The sequence below is a fragment of the Podarcis bocagei genome, assembly GCF_964188305.1.
Source record: "Podarcis bocagei genome assembly, chromosome: 7".
Taxonomy (NCBI): Eukaryota; Metazoa; Chordata; class Lepidosauria; order Squamata; family Lacertidae; genus Podarcis; species Podarcis bocagei.
Window position 1 is genome coordinate 52664879 of NC_138132.1, and position 14367 is coordinate 52679245.

The 14367-nt window shown below is 45.7% G+C and overlaps 1 protein-coding gene across 3 annotated transcripts in view; it reads right to left on the minus strand.

Moving 5' to 3' along the window:
* Window positions 1–4294: 4294 nt before the first annotated feature.
* Window positions 4295–14367, minus strand: part of ANKRD11 (ankyrin repeat domain containing 11) — a 203999-nt gene continuing 193926 nt past the window's right edge. For all 3 annotated transcript variants that reach the window (XM_081201094.1, XM_081201092.1, XM_081201093.1), the window contains exons 10-13: window positions 13026–13124; window positions 12770–12913; window positions 11551–11643; window positions 4295–8755 (exon numbers count right to left, since the gene is read on the minus strand). In XM_081201094.1, coding sequence (XP_081057220.1) covers window positions 8570–8755; window positions 11551–11643; window positions 12770–12913; window positions 13026–13124 — 522 coding nt within the window. In that variant the 3' untranslated portion in view covers window positions 4295–8569. The remainder of the gene's footprint in view (window positions 8756–11550; window positions 11644–12769; window positions 12914–13025; window positions 13125–14367) is intronic.

Consider the following 14367-nt stretch of genomic DNA (forward strand, 5'->3'; position numbering starts at 1 on the left):
AGACATGTCCTGAAAATCGCTCTTTATATCTCCGGACTGTTTGGCAATTTGACCCACTTCAAATTCTTGTTTGCAGAGGTGAATCAGGATGCTATTTCATCGCTCCAAAGTGCTCTGAGAGGACACAACACAGCCAGCTTTTGTCTCACCAGCTGATTATTCCAGCAAAACAAATCTTTAGAACATGGCAAGCTGAGCTGCAGCAACAGATCCTGTGAAACTTTGTCCGTGTGGATCAAATCCCAGGGTTAACTGCAGGAAATAGCCTGCCATCATCAAAATAATTGTTGGCAGGGGTCGCCCTCAACTGTGACTGTTCTGAGAACTCCTTTTAAAAATTATTTTTAAGGGAAGGAAACACGGCTCTATATTGTCAGCCTCTTGGGTCTATCTAGCCCTGTATTGTATACACCTGATCCAGCCCCCAAGCAATTTTTGCTTTCCCTCTCTGCAAGACCTCTCATTTGAGTAGCAGTGGAGAAGAACAGCCCCTTGATGGGGATGCAAACCGTCACCTTCCTGGTTGTCAGGTTGATCATTTAACAAGGGAAGAGGGAGCAGCACCTGCTTGTTTGAGGCAGTGGGGTGTCCAACATCTGCTGCAAGGATTCAGACAGGGGGATGCAAGGAACAGAGCGTCTCTGTCACTTTGAGCTCCTTGGAGGAAAAAAATGGAATATAAATGCAATAAATAAATAATAGACCACCCTGAGCTGGATGGATCAATGATCTGATACCAGGTGAGGCCGTTTCTTGTGTTTCCAGGTCTTGCAAAATTCAGAGTGCCTTGAGCCAGAAACACGCTTTCTTACCAGTGAAGAAATGGAAACCTTGCAATGAGGAAGTGACAACTCTTTCACAATCTTTGCAGCAAACCTCACGATGCGTGGCTAAAACAGCCCTCTGAGCATCTTAAGAGGAAGGATCGGCACAAAGGTGTTAAACAAAGTGTCCCATTCCATTCCCACCCTGGTAATTAATATTTCCAGAATAGCAAGACACTGGCCACACACTAAGCAGAAAAGACGACATATTTTCTCCAGATCCCCAGCTGATCCCAAGGGGGCTAGAAGTAGCTTTTAATTGTTAAGCCACCTTGGTCACTTTACATGGAAAAGCAGAGTCTAAATGTAATAAAACAGTAGGTTACCTCTGCTGCAGCTGCTGCTAATCTTCTCTGCTCCCTGCCATGACCTCCCTGCAAGCTGTGGCTGTGCTACAAGCAGCTGGGATTTCAGCCCTTTTGATCAGCCTCTGTCTGGTGAGCAAGTTTCAGCAAATTGCTGGTGACACCTAGTGGTGCAAGACGAAAGTTCGCTGTGCACCTGTTTGTATATATAGCAAACTTCACTAGCCTGTCTTCTTCCACCAGTCGCAGCTAGCCCAAAACATCTGGAAGCCACAAAGCTGATGCTGTCAGGGACTCTGGGAACTCTCACCTTGCACTCTTTATTGCTGTGCATGGCTGTCTCCTATTTATGCCTCCAACTCTGCAAATTGCCAATAAAAGAATGCCAATTTGAGGGGAGTCTTTGGCCCGACCCAGCAGGGTTCTTCTTATGTTCATAGGCATAGCCTGGAGTGAAGCTATAACTCAGCAGCAGAATATGTGGCTTGGACTGAAGAGGTTCCAGCTTCAATCACAGCACATCCCGGTTTATTAGTCATTCATTTATTCAATTTATTCCTTCCTCCCAAAGGAGCCCACGGTGGCAAGAAAAGTGATAAAACAACAACATCACCATAAGCATGCCCGTGAGTCAAGAAACAATGCTAGAATAGATAGTCCAACTCAGCATAAGACAAGCTTGTAAATGTTCATCTCCCTCTCCCCAGACCTCATCTTTATTTTATTGCATCTACATCCCACCTTCCCTCCAAGCTCCAGGTGGCATATGAGGGTTTCCCTTTCCCCCATTTTATCCTCACAACAACCCTGTGAGGTAGGTTAGGCTGAGCAGCAGCAACTGGTCCAAGGTCGCACAGTGAGTTTCGGGGTTGTTTGGGAATTTTGTACCCTATTCATGCCTCTTTCCCAAGATATGCTCACTGGGGTTGGAATTGCATCACTTTGGTGATTCTGTATGGCAGGGACGGGCAACCTGAAGTCAAATGTTGACTGCAATTATCAGCTGCCAATTATCCCAAACTTATTGACCATGGTGGTCACAGCTGCCAAGAGTTGCTGTTCTCCATCCCTACTGGACAGCACCTAATGGCAGTGGCACTAGATACACAGAGCAGTTGTAGTGAATGCACACACACACAGAGTGGTGGTGAACACACTATCCCTGCCCTCCCTCATACAATTCGGCATTTGTCAAGACAAGCTTCATGGAAGAGCCTCACCAAAACATGAAGGAAAACACCTGTGGGATGCTAACATGCCTGGCCTTGTAGTATTGTAGAGAATACGGCTCATGTATTTGTGTGTGTAAACCAGGTGTGGGTAACCCTTTGAGTGTCTAGATCAGGGGTCAGCAAACTTTTTCAGCAGGGGGGCGGTCCACTGTCCCTCAGACATTGTGGGGGGGCAGACTCTATTTTGAAAAAAATAATGAAGGAATTCCTATGCCCCACAAATAACCCAGAGATGCATTTTAAACAAAAGCACACATTCTACTCATGTAAAAATACTAGGCAGGCCCCACAAATAACCCAAGGATGCATTTTAAATAAAAGGACACATTCTACTCATGTAAAACCATGCTGATTCCCGGACCGTCCACGGGCCAGATATAGAAGGTGATTAGGCCGGATCCGGCCCCCGGGCCTTAGTTTGCCTACCCATGGTCTAGATGTTGAACTACAAATCCCATCAGCCGCAACAAGCCTGGTCAATGGCTATGAATAATAAGAGCTGCGGCTCAGCATCTCAAGGGCCAAAAATTCACCACACCCGGTGAAGGGAAAGAAGAGGGGTTATTTACAAGATCTGTTGATGCTGTGTGTTAGAAAATGGATTCTTCTGTGTGGATGCAGTCTATTCCTTCATGACCTTTGCATGGGACCTGTGCTTGTGTGGAGAGATGTTGCAAAATGCTAGAGGTAGAAAGTAGGAACAGATGCTCTGAGCTCTCCCTTAAGGGAAGAACTTAGTTCTTTTGGCGTGTTATGGCCACTCAGAGCATTTTATCCAATGCCTAATCCCAGTTCAGTCCTCACAGTTCCTTTGAATTAAGAGGAGGGGCCACTAAGTGAACCAAAAAAAGGGGTGCTCCAGGTGATGTACACCTGGATCCCAACCCCCATTTTTTGGTTTTAGAAGCTAAGCAGAGAAGCCAGCATTAAGACCTTGAAAGGTGAGTGAGTCAGGCCAGCCACGTCTGGCGTCTTCATGGCTGAAGCTTGCATTTTTCAATAAAAACTTGTGGTATAGATCTGGCATTGCTCTATTCTTGAAAACACACAAGGCGGCAGCATATATCCAAGGCTGTGCATTTAATGTGGTATAAAAGGGGCAGGGGGAAGAACAGAGTTGGATCCAGACTAAACTAGTTATGCTTTAGAACCAATGAAATCAAGTGGCAAGTTAGTTGTCTAACTTTGGTTTCAGTGGGGCGAAGTATGGATTAAACCCACATAATTTGCATAAACACAAAAGGCAGGACGGAAATTGTTCAGGTCAAGATTGATGGATGTACTGGATGTGATGAGCCTGTCCTGCAGCTGGGGCTACACTAAAGGGCAAAGGAAACTGCATTTTACAGTCAGATACCTGATCCTACTAGCACAGTAATCTACACTGATTGGCAGCAGCTCTCCAGGGTTGCAGGCAGGAATATTTCACAGTCTTGCCTGGGGAATGAGCCTGGGATCTTCTGCAGTGCAGAGCAACTAGAGAATCCCAGCTGCCCACCCAAATACCCTTGGTATCTGCTAGAATGACACAGGTGAGATTTTACCTTGCCTGCCCAAGATGGTATGTTGTAGGAGGGAGAGTTGAATCTTGGGGATCTGGGTTCAAACCTCACTCCAGACATGGACTGATTCTATCCCTGTCTGTATCTGTAAAAACAGACATGCATGAGGACTTAATAGTACAAGAGTATGTGGAACACTTTGCCCAAAAAGTCTGGATCAGTCATCGCCAACTTGGTGCCCTCCAAGTGTTCTGGAATGCAATTCCTATCAGTCCCAACTCCCAGGGATGATGGGAATTGTAGCCCAAAACATCTGGCAGGCACCAGGTTGGTAAAGACTGAAGCCTGGGTACACAAAGAAGATGGTGTTCACCTCTTAAACTGGACGCAACACTAATATCTCGGCAAAGCTGGAGAAATTAAGAGCCCAGTTGTTGTTTTTTTATAAAAATTTATTTATGAACATTATCTCTTGAGGGACAACAGTATCTCTGCGCTTCTCTCTGTACATGCAACTGTAGAAAATAACATCTGTATTCGCTTTGTCTCTTTCTGCAGGAAGTTGTACAGCTAAAGGACAGTTGTGTGGTGGCAGAACAGGGGCCTCGGCAGCACCAGCACCACCAAACAATATGTACACAAACTACATTGTAAAAAAAGAGTAAAGTACATTGTTACATTACAGACAACGCACCCCGCCGCTGTTTTAAACCCCACATTCTACGCAAGTCACACTAGTACAAATAGAAGGTTGTGAATTGACCTGTGAGAGTTATTTACATGTATATACACTGTCTGGTAGAAGCCTTTTAACAAGGAGGGGAATTTACACTGAAGTCCAAATCAACAGAGTGCATGTGTCGAAGGGTGTTATGCTCGTGCTAGTATCCTGGTCTTAAAATTGAGGATTTTAGAAAGTCTTTCCATTCACGGATATAAAAAATAATAATGGGGGGGGGATGTCAGGGCCTACACTGTGACTGTGTGGTTATAAAGGAAGTTTCTGAACAGGGCAGACTACCTAAAACAGCCATTCCTTTCCTTAGCCACCCTGGCTGTGAATGGAGAACAGTACAGTGCTTTTAAGTTGTTCCTGTGGAAACACAGGGTAAAAGCAACCGGCGTTTCTTCCAGGGCACAGAATGTTCGCTCTCAAGGCTCTAAAGCGTTGGAACACAAACATTTACAGGCAATGTGTCTCTTGCACACAGACACCCACCATGAAGGACCCAAACAGTCCAGTAAGCAGCACAAAAGCAGTTTGCTAGGGTGAGAGGAAAGTAGCTAGAGGTAGGCATGAAAAACCTGTGTGTGAAGGATGGGCATATGGGAGCCAATCAGCAAGGGAGACGTATGTGGCTGAGGTGGCATTGGCAGGGGATGCCATCTTTGGGAAGTCAAGTCATTACCCCATCAATGTTAGAGGCTGCTCTCAAAGCCACAGAATTCTGACCAATGAATGGTGAGTGAGAAGGCCATTTGGAAGACCTCATTGCTTAGGGAAAGGGAATCACTAGGTTAGCAAATGTCTTCCACAGCACCTGCCACAACTACTGCCATGCCTTTAAAGCAGCAACAAACAATTCAGAGGAGGCAACTGTCGTGATACTTTTAAAATATCATATGCACGTGAAAGTAAAATATAAAATAGTCTTCCTGGCCTGTTCTGTGTATAGGTTTTGGGTTTTACTTCTTTTTTTAAAAAACCAAACTGGCATCTATCTGCTAGATGGTTTTTCCCTCCAAAAGGTTTAAAGGAAGATGGGTTCTCCTCCACTAAACTGTATTTCAAAAGGAACCTTTGCTGCTAAGGCATGATGTAGGACTGATGGCTTGTTAGCTGCCTGCCTCCCCCTTCCCTGCAGTCTTCTAAAATGGTTCACAGATTATCAAGCTGCCACCCCACCCAATGACTCAAAGTAGAGAGAGAAGCAGTGCCAAAGGAACACCTGGCCTGATACAAATTATTAAAAAACAATTTGGGAGGAGTGGGAGGAACTCCTACCAAAGTGGGTCAGCCAAAGCAGAGGAGGGCAGACTGACCAGGCACTGAAGAGAATGGCTTTTAACATCAACAAGCACTTTGCTTCCTCTCACATAGACACCAGGGGCGAGTGTCTGCACACCTAAGAATATGTAACAAGGACTGGGCATAATCAAGCAACCCACATTGCAACACTCTTGCTGCCTGCCTTAGCTAGGGGATTTACACTGATGGAAAACTGGGGAGCAATGGGTTCTCTTCAATCACAGAAGATGCAAAGAAGCAAGGTCTCTCAGAAAATGTCACACACCAGTCAGAAAGTGGGCCTAGAGCTCAACTCAGCTAAACCAAAAGACAAATGAAATGATGCTCTCTGCTAACACAGGAACCACACAATGCAAGGCATCCCCCCCCCCCCCCGCAACACAACATGCACTTTTCCTGAATGGTGAGGATTTAGGAACAAGACCTTAAGCTACAGAACCACAAATTCCTCAGCCTGCCTCCACAAAAATTTCCCTCCGGGGGAATATAATCTTTGCTTCTCTAAGCCATCCTCTTGCCCAGAATGTGATTGACTGGTGGCTACACATCTGGAAGGGGCTACATAGTGTGCCACAGATGCTCAACATGATTTTCTGCAACTGTCCAGAGTACAGAGCCAAGGCAACATCAGAAGGCAACTATGGAACAGGAAACAACACAAGCCCACATAACACCTTCTGATGCAGTTCGGGAGAAGGGGGTGTATTTTTAGTTCTGTTAGCTCAACTCAGGAATACTCTGGCCTCATCTTGTGCTCCAAGGCAAGAGTGGCAGAGCCCAAACTATCAAACTGCAAACCACACTTCAGCCTGCTGACCACCAAATTAGCAAGCAATCCAGCAGGCTTACACTAACAATGGGGGAGCCACGTCAGGACAAGGAGAATGTCTGCACTTGAACTTCCCTAATTTGAAGTTCTGGCATATTATCAGCAACTCGTACCCTGAGAAATGTTGGGTCAGAAACCTCTTCAGCGAAGAGGAAGAGATGTTGGGGCTTACAGGGCCCCTTGCTTTGCACGTTTGCCTTCTCAAACAGCATTTGAGGCTGGGGGCTGCTTCCAAGCACATCCTTCTGAAGCACCTGTGTCCTTTTGTCACAGCTTCAGGCTTTGGTTTGAGAAATGGCTTTGGCTGCCCTCTCTCCCTCTCATCCACTCCCCACCCTCCCCAGCCCACAGGGGCCCTGGTTCACTCCATCCTGTCATGAGGAGGCAGGACTCTCACAAGTCTGAATGTGCAAGGGCCTGCCTGAGATCTCATCCCTTTAGACCCTTCCAAGGCAACCCTGTTTAAATATGTTGTGTAGCTGCAGATTCTGCACAGACAATGGGTGCCGGGTCTTTGCTCAAAATTCAAAACTGGGAAGGAAAGAAACCGGATGAGCGTAAAAACATGAGCATTTGGCATGCTCTGCTCTTGCCTGTTTTGCCGGCCACCTGTTCCACAGGATCAACAAGGCCACATCCCTCACCCCTTTGGCCTCTGTATTGGTGTGTGTTGCTTTTCCCTTCCCTGGGGGTGAGCAGTGGGAAAGGGGTGGTGGTGGGAGTGTGCTGCCTAGGGTGAACTATACATACAAAGGTAATTTTAATTAATTAATTTATTTCTTTACACATGACTGAAAGTGATGTTACAGTACATAAGTTATTTACAACTGTGCAGTAATGTGTTGCAAAATAAATTATCTAGAAGGCAGCAAAAGTACATTGTTAATGAATATAAAAACTGTACAGCTTTTATGGGATACAATTTATCTTTATACGAGTATTGGCTCTTGTAGTGTTTTATCTTTTTTTCAAGTTATGTTCTCAGAAAGAGAAACAAAATGCCCAAGATTAAAGGAAAAATATATATATTTATATATATTTATATATATATATATATATAAACCATACGGATTTTACTCCATTTAAAAACTGAATTGCAAAGTCCTTGCTCTGCGCCACTTATTGTACAGGGTCAGGTGGCTGCTGCCTCCCCATGGTTTTGAAGGATACCTGGAGCATGTCCTGGGTCTCGAGTCCAGTGGCCTGGCCCTTGTCTGTGCCACCTCCAGGGCCTGGCTGAGTGCTCTCTTCTTCTTTTTTTTATCAACTTATTTTACTGTAGCCTGGATGCAAGAAGAAACCAAAGAACTCTCCCACCCCTCCCCAGAACCAACCTACCCCCACAGTTTTGCCCTGCAGTTTATCTGAGGAAAGATCCACCCACAGGCAAATGGGGGGTGGGAGGAATCAAAGCGCTTGAAACAACTGCTGTGATTGTGAGTGTGTCAACGGCCCTGGTCACCTCCCTTCCGTGTTTGGCAGCCGATGCAGCACAGAGGGTGGTGTCTCAGGGTTTCTCTTGCTCCCTGCTTCCATCGGTCTCTCTCCTTCCTCCCTCCAGTCTGGTAAGATGCTGCCGTGCGCAAGCTGCCTGCCTTCCGACACAGCAAGCGGTGTGAAAGGAGCTGCCTGCACCTCACCTTCCCCTGCTCCTGCTGCCTGGTGCGCAGGGAGACAGTGTGAAGAAAGTGCCATTGATTTTCTCATTGATTTTTTTTCCTGCTTCCTCCTTGTCTCACTTGGGATTCATCAGCAAGCGGTTGGGGTGTGTGTGAGCGCCTGCACCCATCCTCAGGGGGCACCCACCCATGCCAGTTTGCAGTGAGAATGTCTCCAGGCTTGGTACTGTCATGCCGGCAAGAGCACAAAGTCATCGTTCACGTCCACCATTGGCACGTAGAACGAGGGCACCTCGTTCACACAGAGCGATTTGTGCCCAGCAGGGTCCAGCTCCTGCACTTTCAGCTGCCACTCCATTCGCTGCACTGCATTTAAGGCCGCTGCTTCATGTTGCTGTCGCATCAACAGGCACGTCTGGATCAGAAAATAAAACCAAACACAATTAGGTGGGGTGGAGCATTTAAAATGCTGATGTTAGCCTGGGAACAGCCCGGGACCAATAGAGCAGGGATAGCCAATCGAGGGCCCTCCAGATGATGTTGAACTACACCTCCCATCAGTCCCAGTCAAAATGTTCAAGGGTTAGGAGTGGTGGGAGGTGTAGTCCAGCAACATACTGAGGTCACCATGTTGGCTATTCCTGTGGACTGTCCTCTTGTTAGAGATCTTCTGGGGCCCCAATTTCTGTTTTTAGCTATCTGTTGTTGAAGATGTTTCCATCTCACTAGGGTTTGAGCATTTAATTATTCCACTGTTAATTCCTGCTTTTCTGACTGCTACTTTTTACTGTTTTATTCATCAGTGTTTTGTTGTAAGTTGTGCTTTTCTATTGTTTCATTTTATTCTTGTAAAAGCAGAACGTTAACCATAAATAGGATCCAAAGGCCAAGGAGCTCATTTCAGAGAGAAACTAGGTCCTCAGATAGTAGCTGCTGTGTGAGGAGATTCTAAGCAGGTAATATGATCTCTCTTCTTGGGCCAATTAAGGATGAAATAAGGAAAGGGCCAGGGATAAGGCATTCAGTCAATTTTTAAAAGTAATACAGCAGGTTATTAAATTTTAATTGTTAATGCAAGTACTTATAAAAGACAGCAGGCAGCAAACATCAACTCAGAAGACACATACATTCTTCTCTCTCACACAGAAGGGGATGTCTCATCACGGATGGTGCCTGCTGTGCTGAGTGTGTGCTTCCTCCAAAAACAAGGAAAGAATGCTGCTTTCTTCAAAACTATGAAGTATATATGCAGGTTTAATTTATTAGAATGTCTTTTTTAAATCAGGCAAGAGCCTTGACAAATGTTCAAGTTCTGAAGAAAGGGAGAAGGCAGCAAAAAGTAAGTGGCTGGTGATGGAGAACACACGCTTGGGTACAACTGACTGAAAACATTTACATTACTGATAAATAGGCAATGAGGCATTAGCAAACCTGGGAAATGAACTAAAGAAAAGCAAATGTTTTTGAGTTTCATGAACAGACTGTTATCAGAAATGTAAACATTTTCAGTCACTTATAACCTAGTACATTTTCTGTACAGTTCAAAGTCTAATGGAAAAAGCAGCTGACTGTATGGGAGGGAATCAAAGGAGGAGTTGTGCCATTTGCAACTGGACCTGCTTTTTGCGATGCTTACTTGAAAGGCTGGGAGCAGGGAACATGAACTGTGGTGTGCCCTCTCCCCCAGAATTGATACCGTTGGGGTTGTGCATGTCAGGCACCAAGAAAGAGGCCTCCTGACTCAGAGAAGGTGGACGATGAGCAGCTAAGCGACCTTGGCAACCCCAACAGAATAGTTTAAGGGAGAAGATAGGATGGGAGCAAAGGAATTGACAGTGAAGAGCCAGCTGAAACACCACCAGATGAGAGGGGCATTTGGAGCAACGGGCCTTGTGAGCCTGCTCTGCAATGGAAACAAACACAATAAATAGGGATGAGTATGCTCAGTCTATCTGGAGTACGGCACAGTGAGATGTGGACTTATTGTAAGGTTAACCTCAAATGTTACCAGTTCTCAGGAGTGGGAGTGATGCAGAGGCACAACCTCCAAACCATGAAATAGAGGCAAACCTCAAAAGATGTTGAAGAAAAAAGCATTCTGACGGTCAGATGTTAATCATAATGTATTTCAAGTGTACCCACTCTTTCTTCATCTGTGGCAATAATACCTTCTTTATTTCTTGGATGAAAAGTATCTTTGCATTTTGGAACAGCACATGAAAGCTCTGCTTGGAAAATATGGAAACCTTGAGTGCATCATACTTTTTCTGACACGGAAGGGCCCAAAGGTTGTTACCACAGCTCCACTGGCTACTGGTCTGTTTCTGGGCACAATTCAAAGTGCTAGTTATGACCTATAAAGCTCTGAAAGAATTAGGTCCAGGCTATTTTGAAAGACCATATTCTCCTATACAAACCTGCTGGGGCCCTGAGAGGCCCTTTTCTCAGTCTGCCACCCTCATAGGCACACTTGGTGGGGATGTGGGAGAGAGCCTTCTTGGTGGCTGCATCCAGACTTTGGAACTCCTGTCCTGGAGCAATTAGACTGGCTCCCTCCTCGTTGTCCTTCTGCTGGCAGGTAAATACCTTTTTATTCCAACAGGCTTTTAGGAACTGACTGTTTTTAAGGAAAGTGCTGGTGCTGTTATGTTTTTATTGTTGTTATTTGTATTTTTAATAAATCTTTTTATATATTGTCTTAATTCTATTTGTGTTTAATACTTAAATTTTCTATTTTTTCCATTTTATCTGTAAGCTGCCTACAGTCCCAGCCAGGGTAAAATGTGGGATGTAAATAAATAAATAAACACCTGAAGCTGCCTTAATTTTTTCCTGCATTGTTGGGGGTTGGACTAGATAAGCTTTTGGGTCCTTTCTAACTCCACAATTCTCTAATTCCAGCAGATGCCAGCTGGTTTGTGTCCAAGTTAACCATGCTCAACACCCACAGCACCTTCAGCTGGGAAGCATCAGATGCACTGTGGAGATGTTCTGTGAAGACAATTATTATTGCCCCACCCCCCACCCTTCTGGACAGATATCACTCCACATTTCAGGCAAGAGGGCCTACTTCCCAAGCAGGCAACAGCAAGTGGTAAGAACCAACTTGCTTCAGAAGAAGTCTCTATTTCCAACCCTCTCTACTAAAATGCAAGTGGGGGGGATCCCCCATAGACCTGGTGCTGCCAATGCTTTGGCTTTACTGCTCACCTTCATCCGGTCATACTTGTCATCCACATCCTGTAACCACGAAATGAACTGGCGAGCATTGAAACGATCTCTGACGGATTTGTTTTCATCTCCCTGAGACATAGAATGAAGGGGAGTTTAGGAGAGGCAAACACAGACCAAAATAAGTTCTGAGCTCGTTTTCTCTTCCCTCCCCCCCCCCACTCTCTCTCTCACACAAATATGACTCACTACAGAAGAGTCTAAAGCATGCAGGGGAGGGCCTTCTACTTTTGCAATATTTAAGGAGTACACCACACCATTCAGCTGGTCCTTTCAAAGAGGATCTCCCTTGGGTTTTTCAAACTGGGATAATCAATGTGATGCCCTCCAGGTGTTTCTGGACTACAAATCCCATCATGCCTGACCATACTGGGTGGGGTTTATGGGAGTTATAGTCCAACAATATCCAAAGGGCACCATATTGACTACCATTGTTTTAAACAAAACCCTCATCCCTCCAACCATGTGGCACCAAGCATCTTCCTTTCTTAGTGTATGTATTGGGAACTGCTGAGCTCTAAATCAGATGAAAAAGATCAATACGATGGAGAGCTAATAAATTTCCCTTATCCCGCCTAGTGCATGGGGACCAACGTCTGCAATGCAGCACTTGCTTCCCACTGAAATGACAGCTTTATGGCAAGCAAGCAAAGCAGCTGCAAAGCACATGGCCAGTAGGAGGTGCTGGTGTCATTGCTCTGTTCAGTTGCAGCCACTTGTAAATTCTTTTCTTGCTGCAAAGCAACACAGGGTGCTCAAGTCTGACTCATTTACAGCTCCAGATCTTTGGTATTTGCTGGTACTAAATTTATTTTGGGGTTGGGAAGAAAATGCAGGTGGAGAACAGAGCTTCAGTTTCCACATTCCCAGAGTTGCCCAGCATTTCTTTTTTTAATGTAAAAGATCTGAAGCAACATTATTAGCTTAATGAAAAGATGCCGTAAGGAATTACAAAAGCAAACACCCTGTGGATAATTTAGCATTGCTCACCAGGAGATACCTGCTCGTTCTCTCTCTCTCACACACACACACAAAAATACTTTTGAATAATTATTCGATCCAGCCAAAGCTACAAAAAGTGCAGATTCTTTTGGGCACAGGCCCAATGCACGAGTGATGAAGTCAGAGCCACCTTGGTGAGAAAAGCGTCATCTCTGCCTCACCCACTCATTATCACCATCAGAAGACGGGCCCAGACCTGATTTTCCAGAGGCATGTTGTACACCTCCGAATCCAGAAGCATGGTGCATGCGCTGAAGGGTACTGCTTGATTGGCTATTGTCCTTGCTGCTCGGCAATGAACCCTCAATATCTCCTGTTCACATGACACAATCAGCTTCTCCTGGAGAGAGGAGGACAGAGTTACCAAGGAGCAAAAGGCACCCCTGCTCCTGAAGGGTAGTGGGGAGGCCTGCCCCCCAGCAGCATTTGGACACCTAAGCATTTGCTGTTACCCGCTCAATGCTATGCTGGAGGCGCAGTTTGCCACGGACTGCTTCCTGCTGCTTAAATAGCTCCTTGAGGGGATCTGCCAACGATGGAGGGGGTGCAATCTGAAATGCAGAGAAAACAGAAAAAAACGTCACAAAGCCGCAGCACCTTCAGCCACCACTTCTGTTTCCAATGAACGGATCTGTTCACATTCAAGCAGTGCCTGGAGCAGTCTTAAGTTTCCTGCTGCTGCAGTGAGGTCAAGACCCAGCCACAGGCATCCTTGCTCCAAACAGAGCTTTGTTTACGCAGCAGGACACAGCTGGGGCTAGAACTCTCATGTACTCTTCCTGTTCACCTTTCAGGCAGAGACATCCCCTCCTCCCAAATACACCAAATGTCTGGCTGTTTATGCTGTGGAGTAGAAAGCAGGGAAGCGGCAGCTCTTTGAACCAGTCTAACAAGATGCAGCTTGGCGTGTGATTGCCATCTCGCTCCTGCAGCAGACAACATATTCAGCAATTTACACCCTGCTCTTGCATGCAGGAGAATCGCTAGGCTCCCCTGAGGGTTCAGTCCGGATGCTGGTTTTTTTCTGATACTCTAACCAAGAAGCTGTTAATCATGTATGTGGCTTTGGAGTACACACTTTCCAATCCATACCTAATTTATCTCCATACAGCCCCCCTCCCACCCTTGATCCCCTTTACACTAGCATCTCCCAAAGTTAATATATAGTCTCTCTAAGGAGGCACAGAGAGCAGTTCTGATAGTTTGCCACAAACAGCCTGCTTAAAATCAATAGCCAACTCACATGGGGTCTCTTGTTGCAACTGCTTCTTTAACTCTGAAGACTTGGACAGTAATTTTCTTGGCTTTGGGATGCCAACTTTTGTTAACCCCTGTGCTACACAATAAGAGGTGAGAGCGGAGAGGTTCTTTCCCCCCTGCATCTTGTAGCTGCCCCCCCCAAAGGGGCCCCTCTCCATGCTGATTTTGCAAAGAACAGAAAACAGTGAGCTGAAAACTGACTGCTGCATGGTAAAGCAAGGAGCAAATGCTGCCGCCCACTCACCAGCTGATTATGATGCTTTCCACAAGCACACTTGTAAGGAATTCAGCTCTACTCTGCACGTCGTAGTTCAGTATTTGTCTGTTAGCTTCCACAGGGTATACAGGCCAGCACAGCACTGAGACCTGAGTTCAGCTCCTTTAGAGCCTAGGAGTCCATTCCTTCCCAACAGATGCTTTTGTACCTGCACATTCCCCTTGTTGCAGAGCATAAGGAATGTGCTAAGAGGCTGCAGAATGCCAAGTTGGAAGCAAAGCACCTACATTGTTAGCACCAAAGTTTATGTCCCTCTT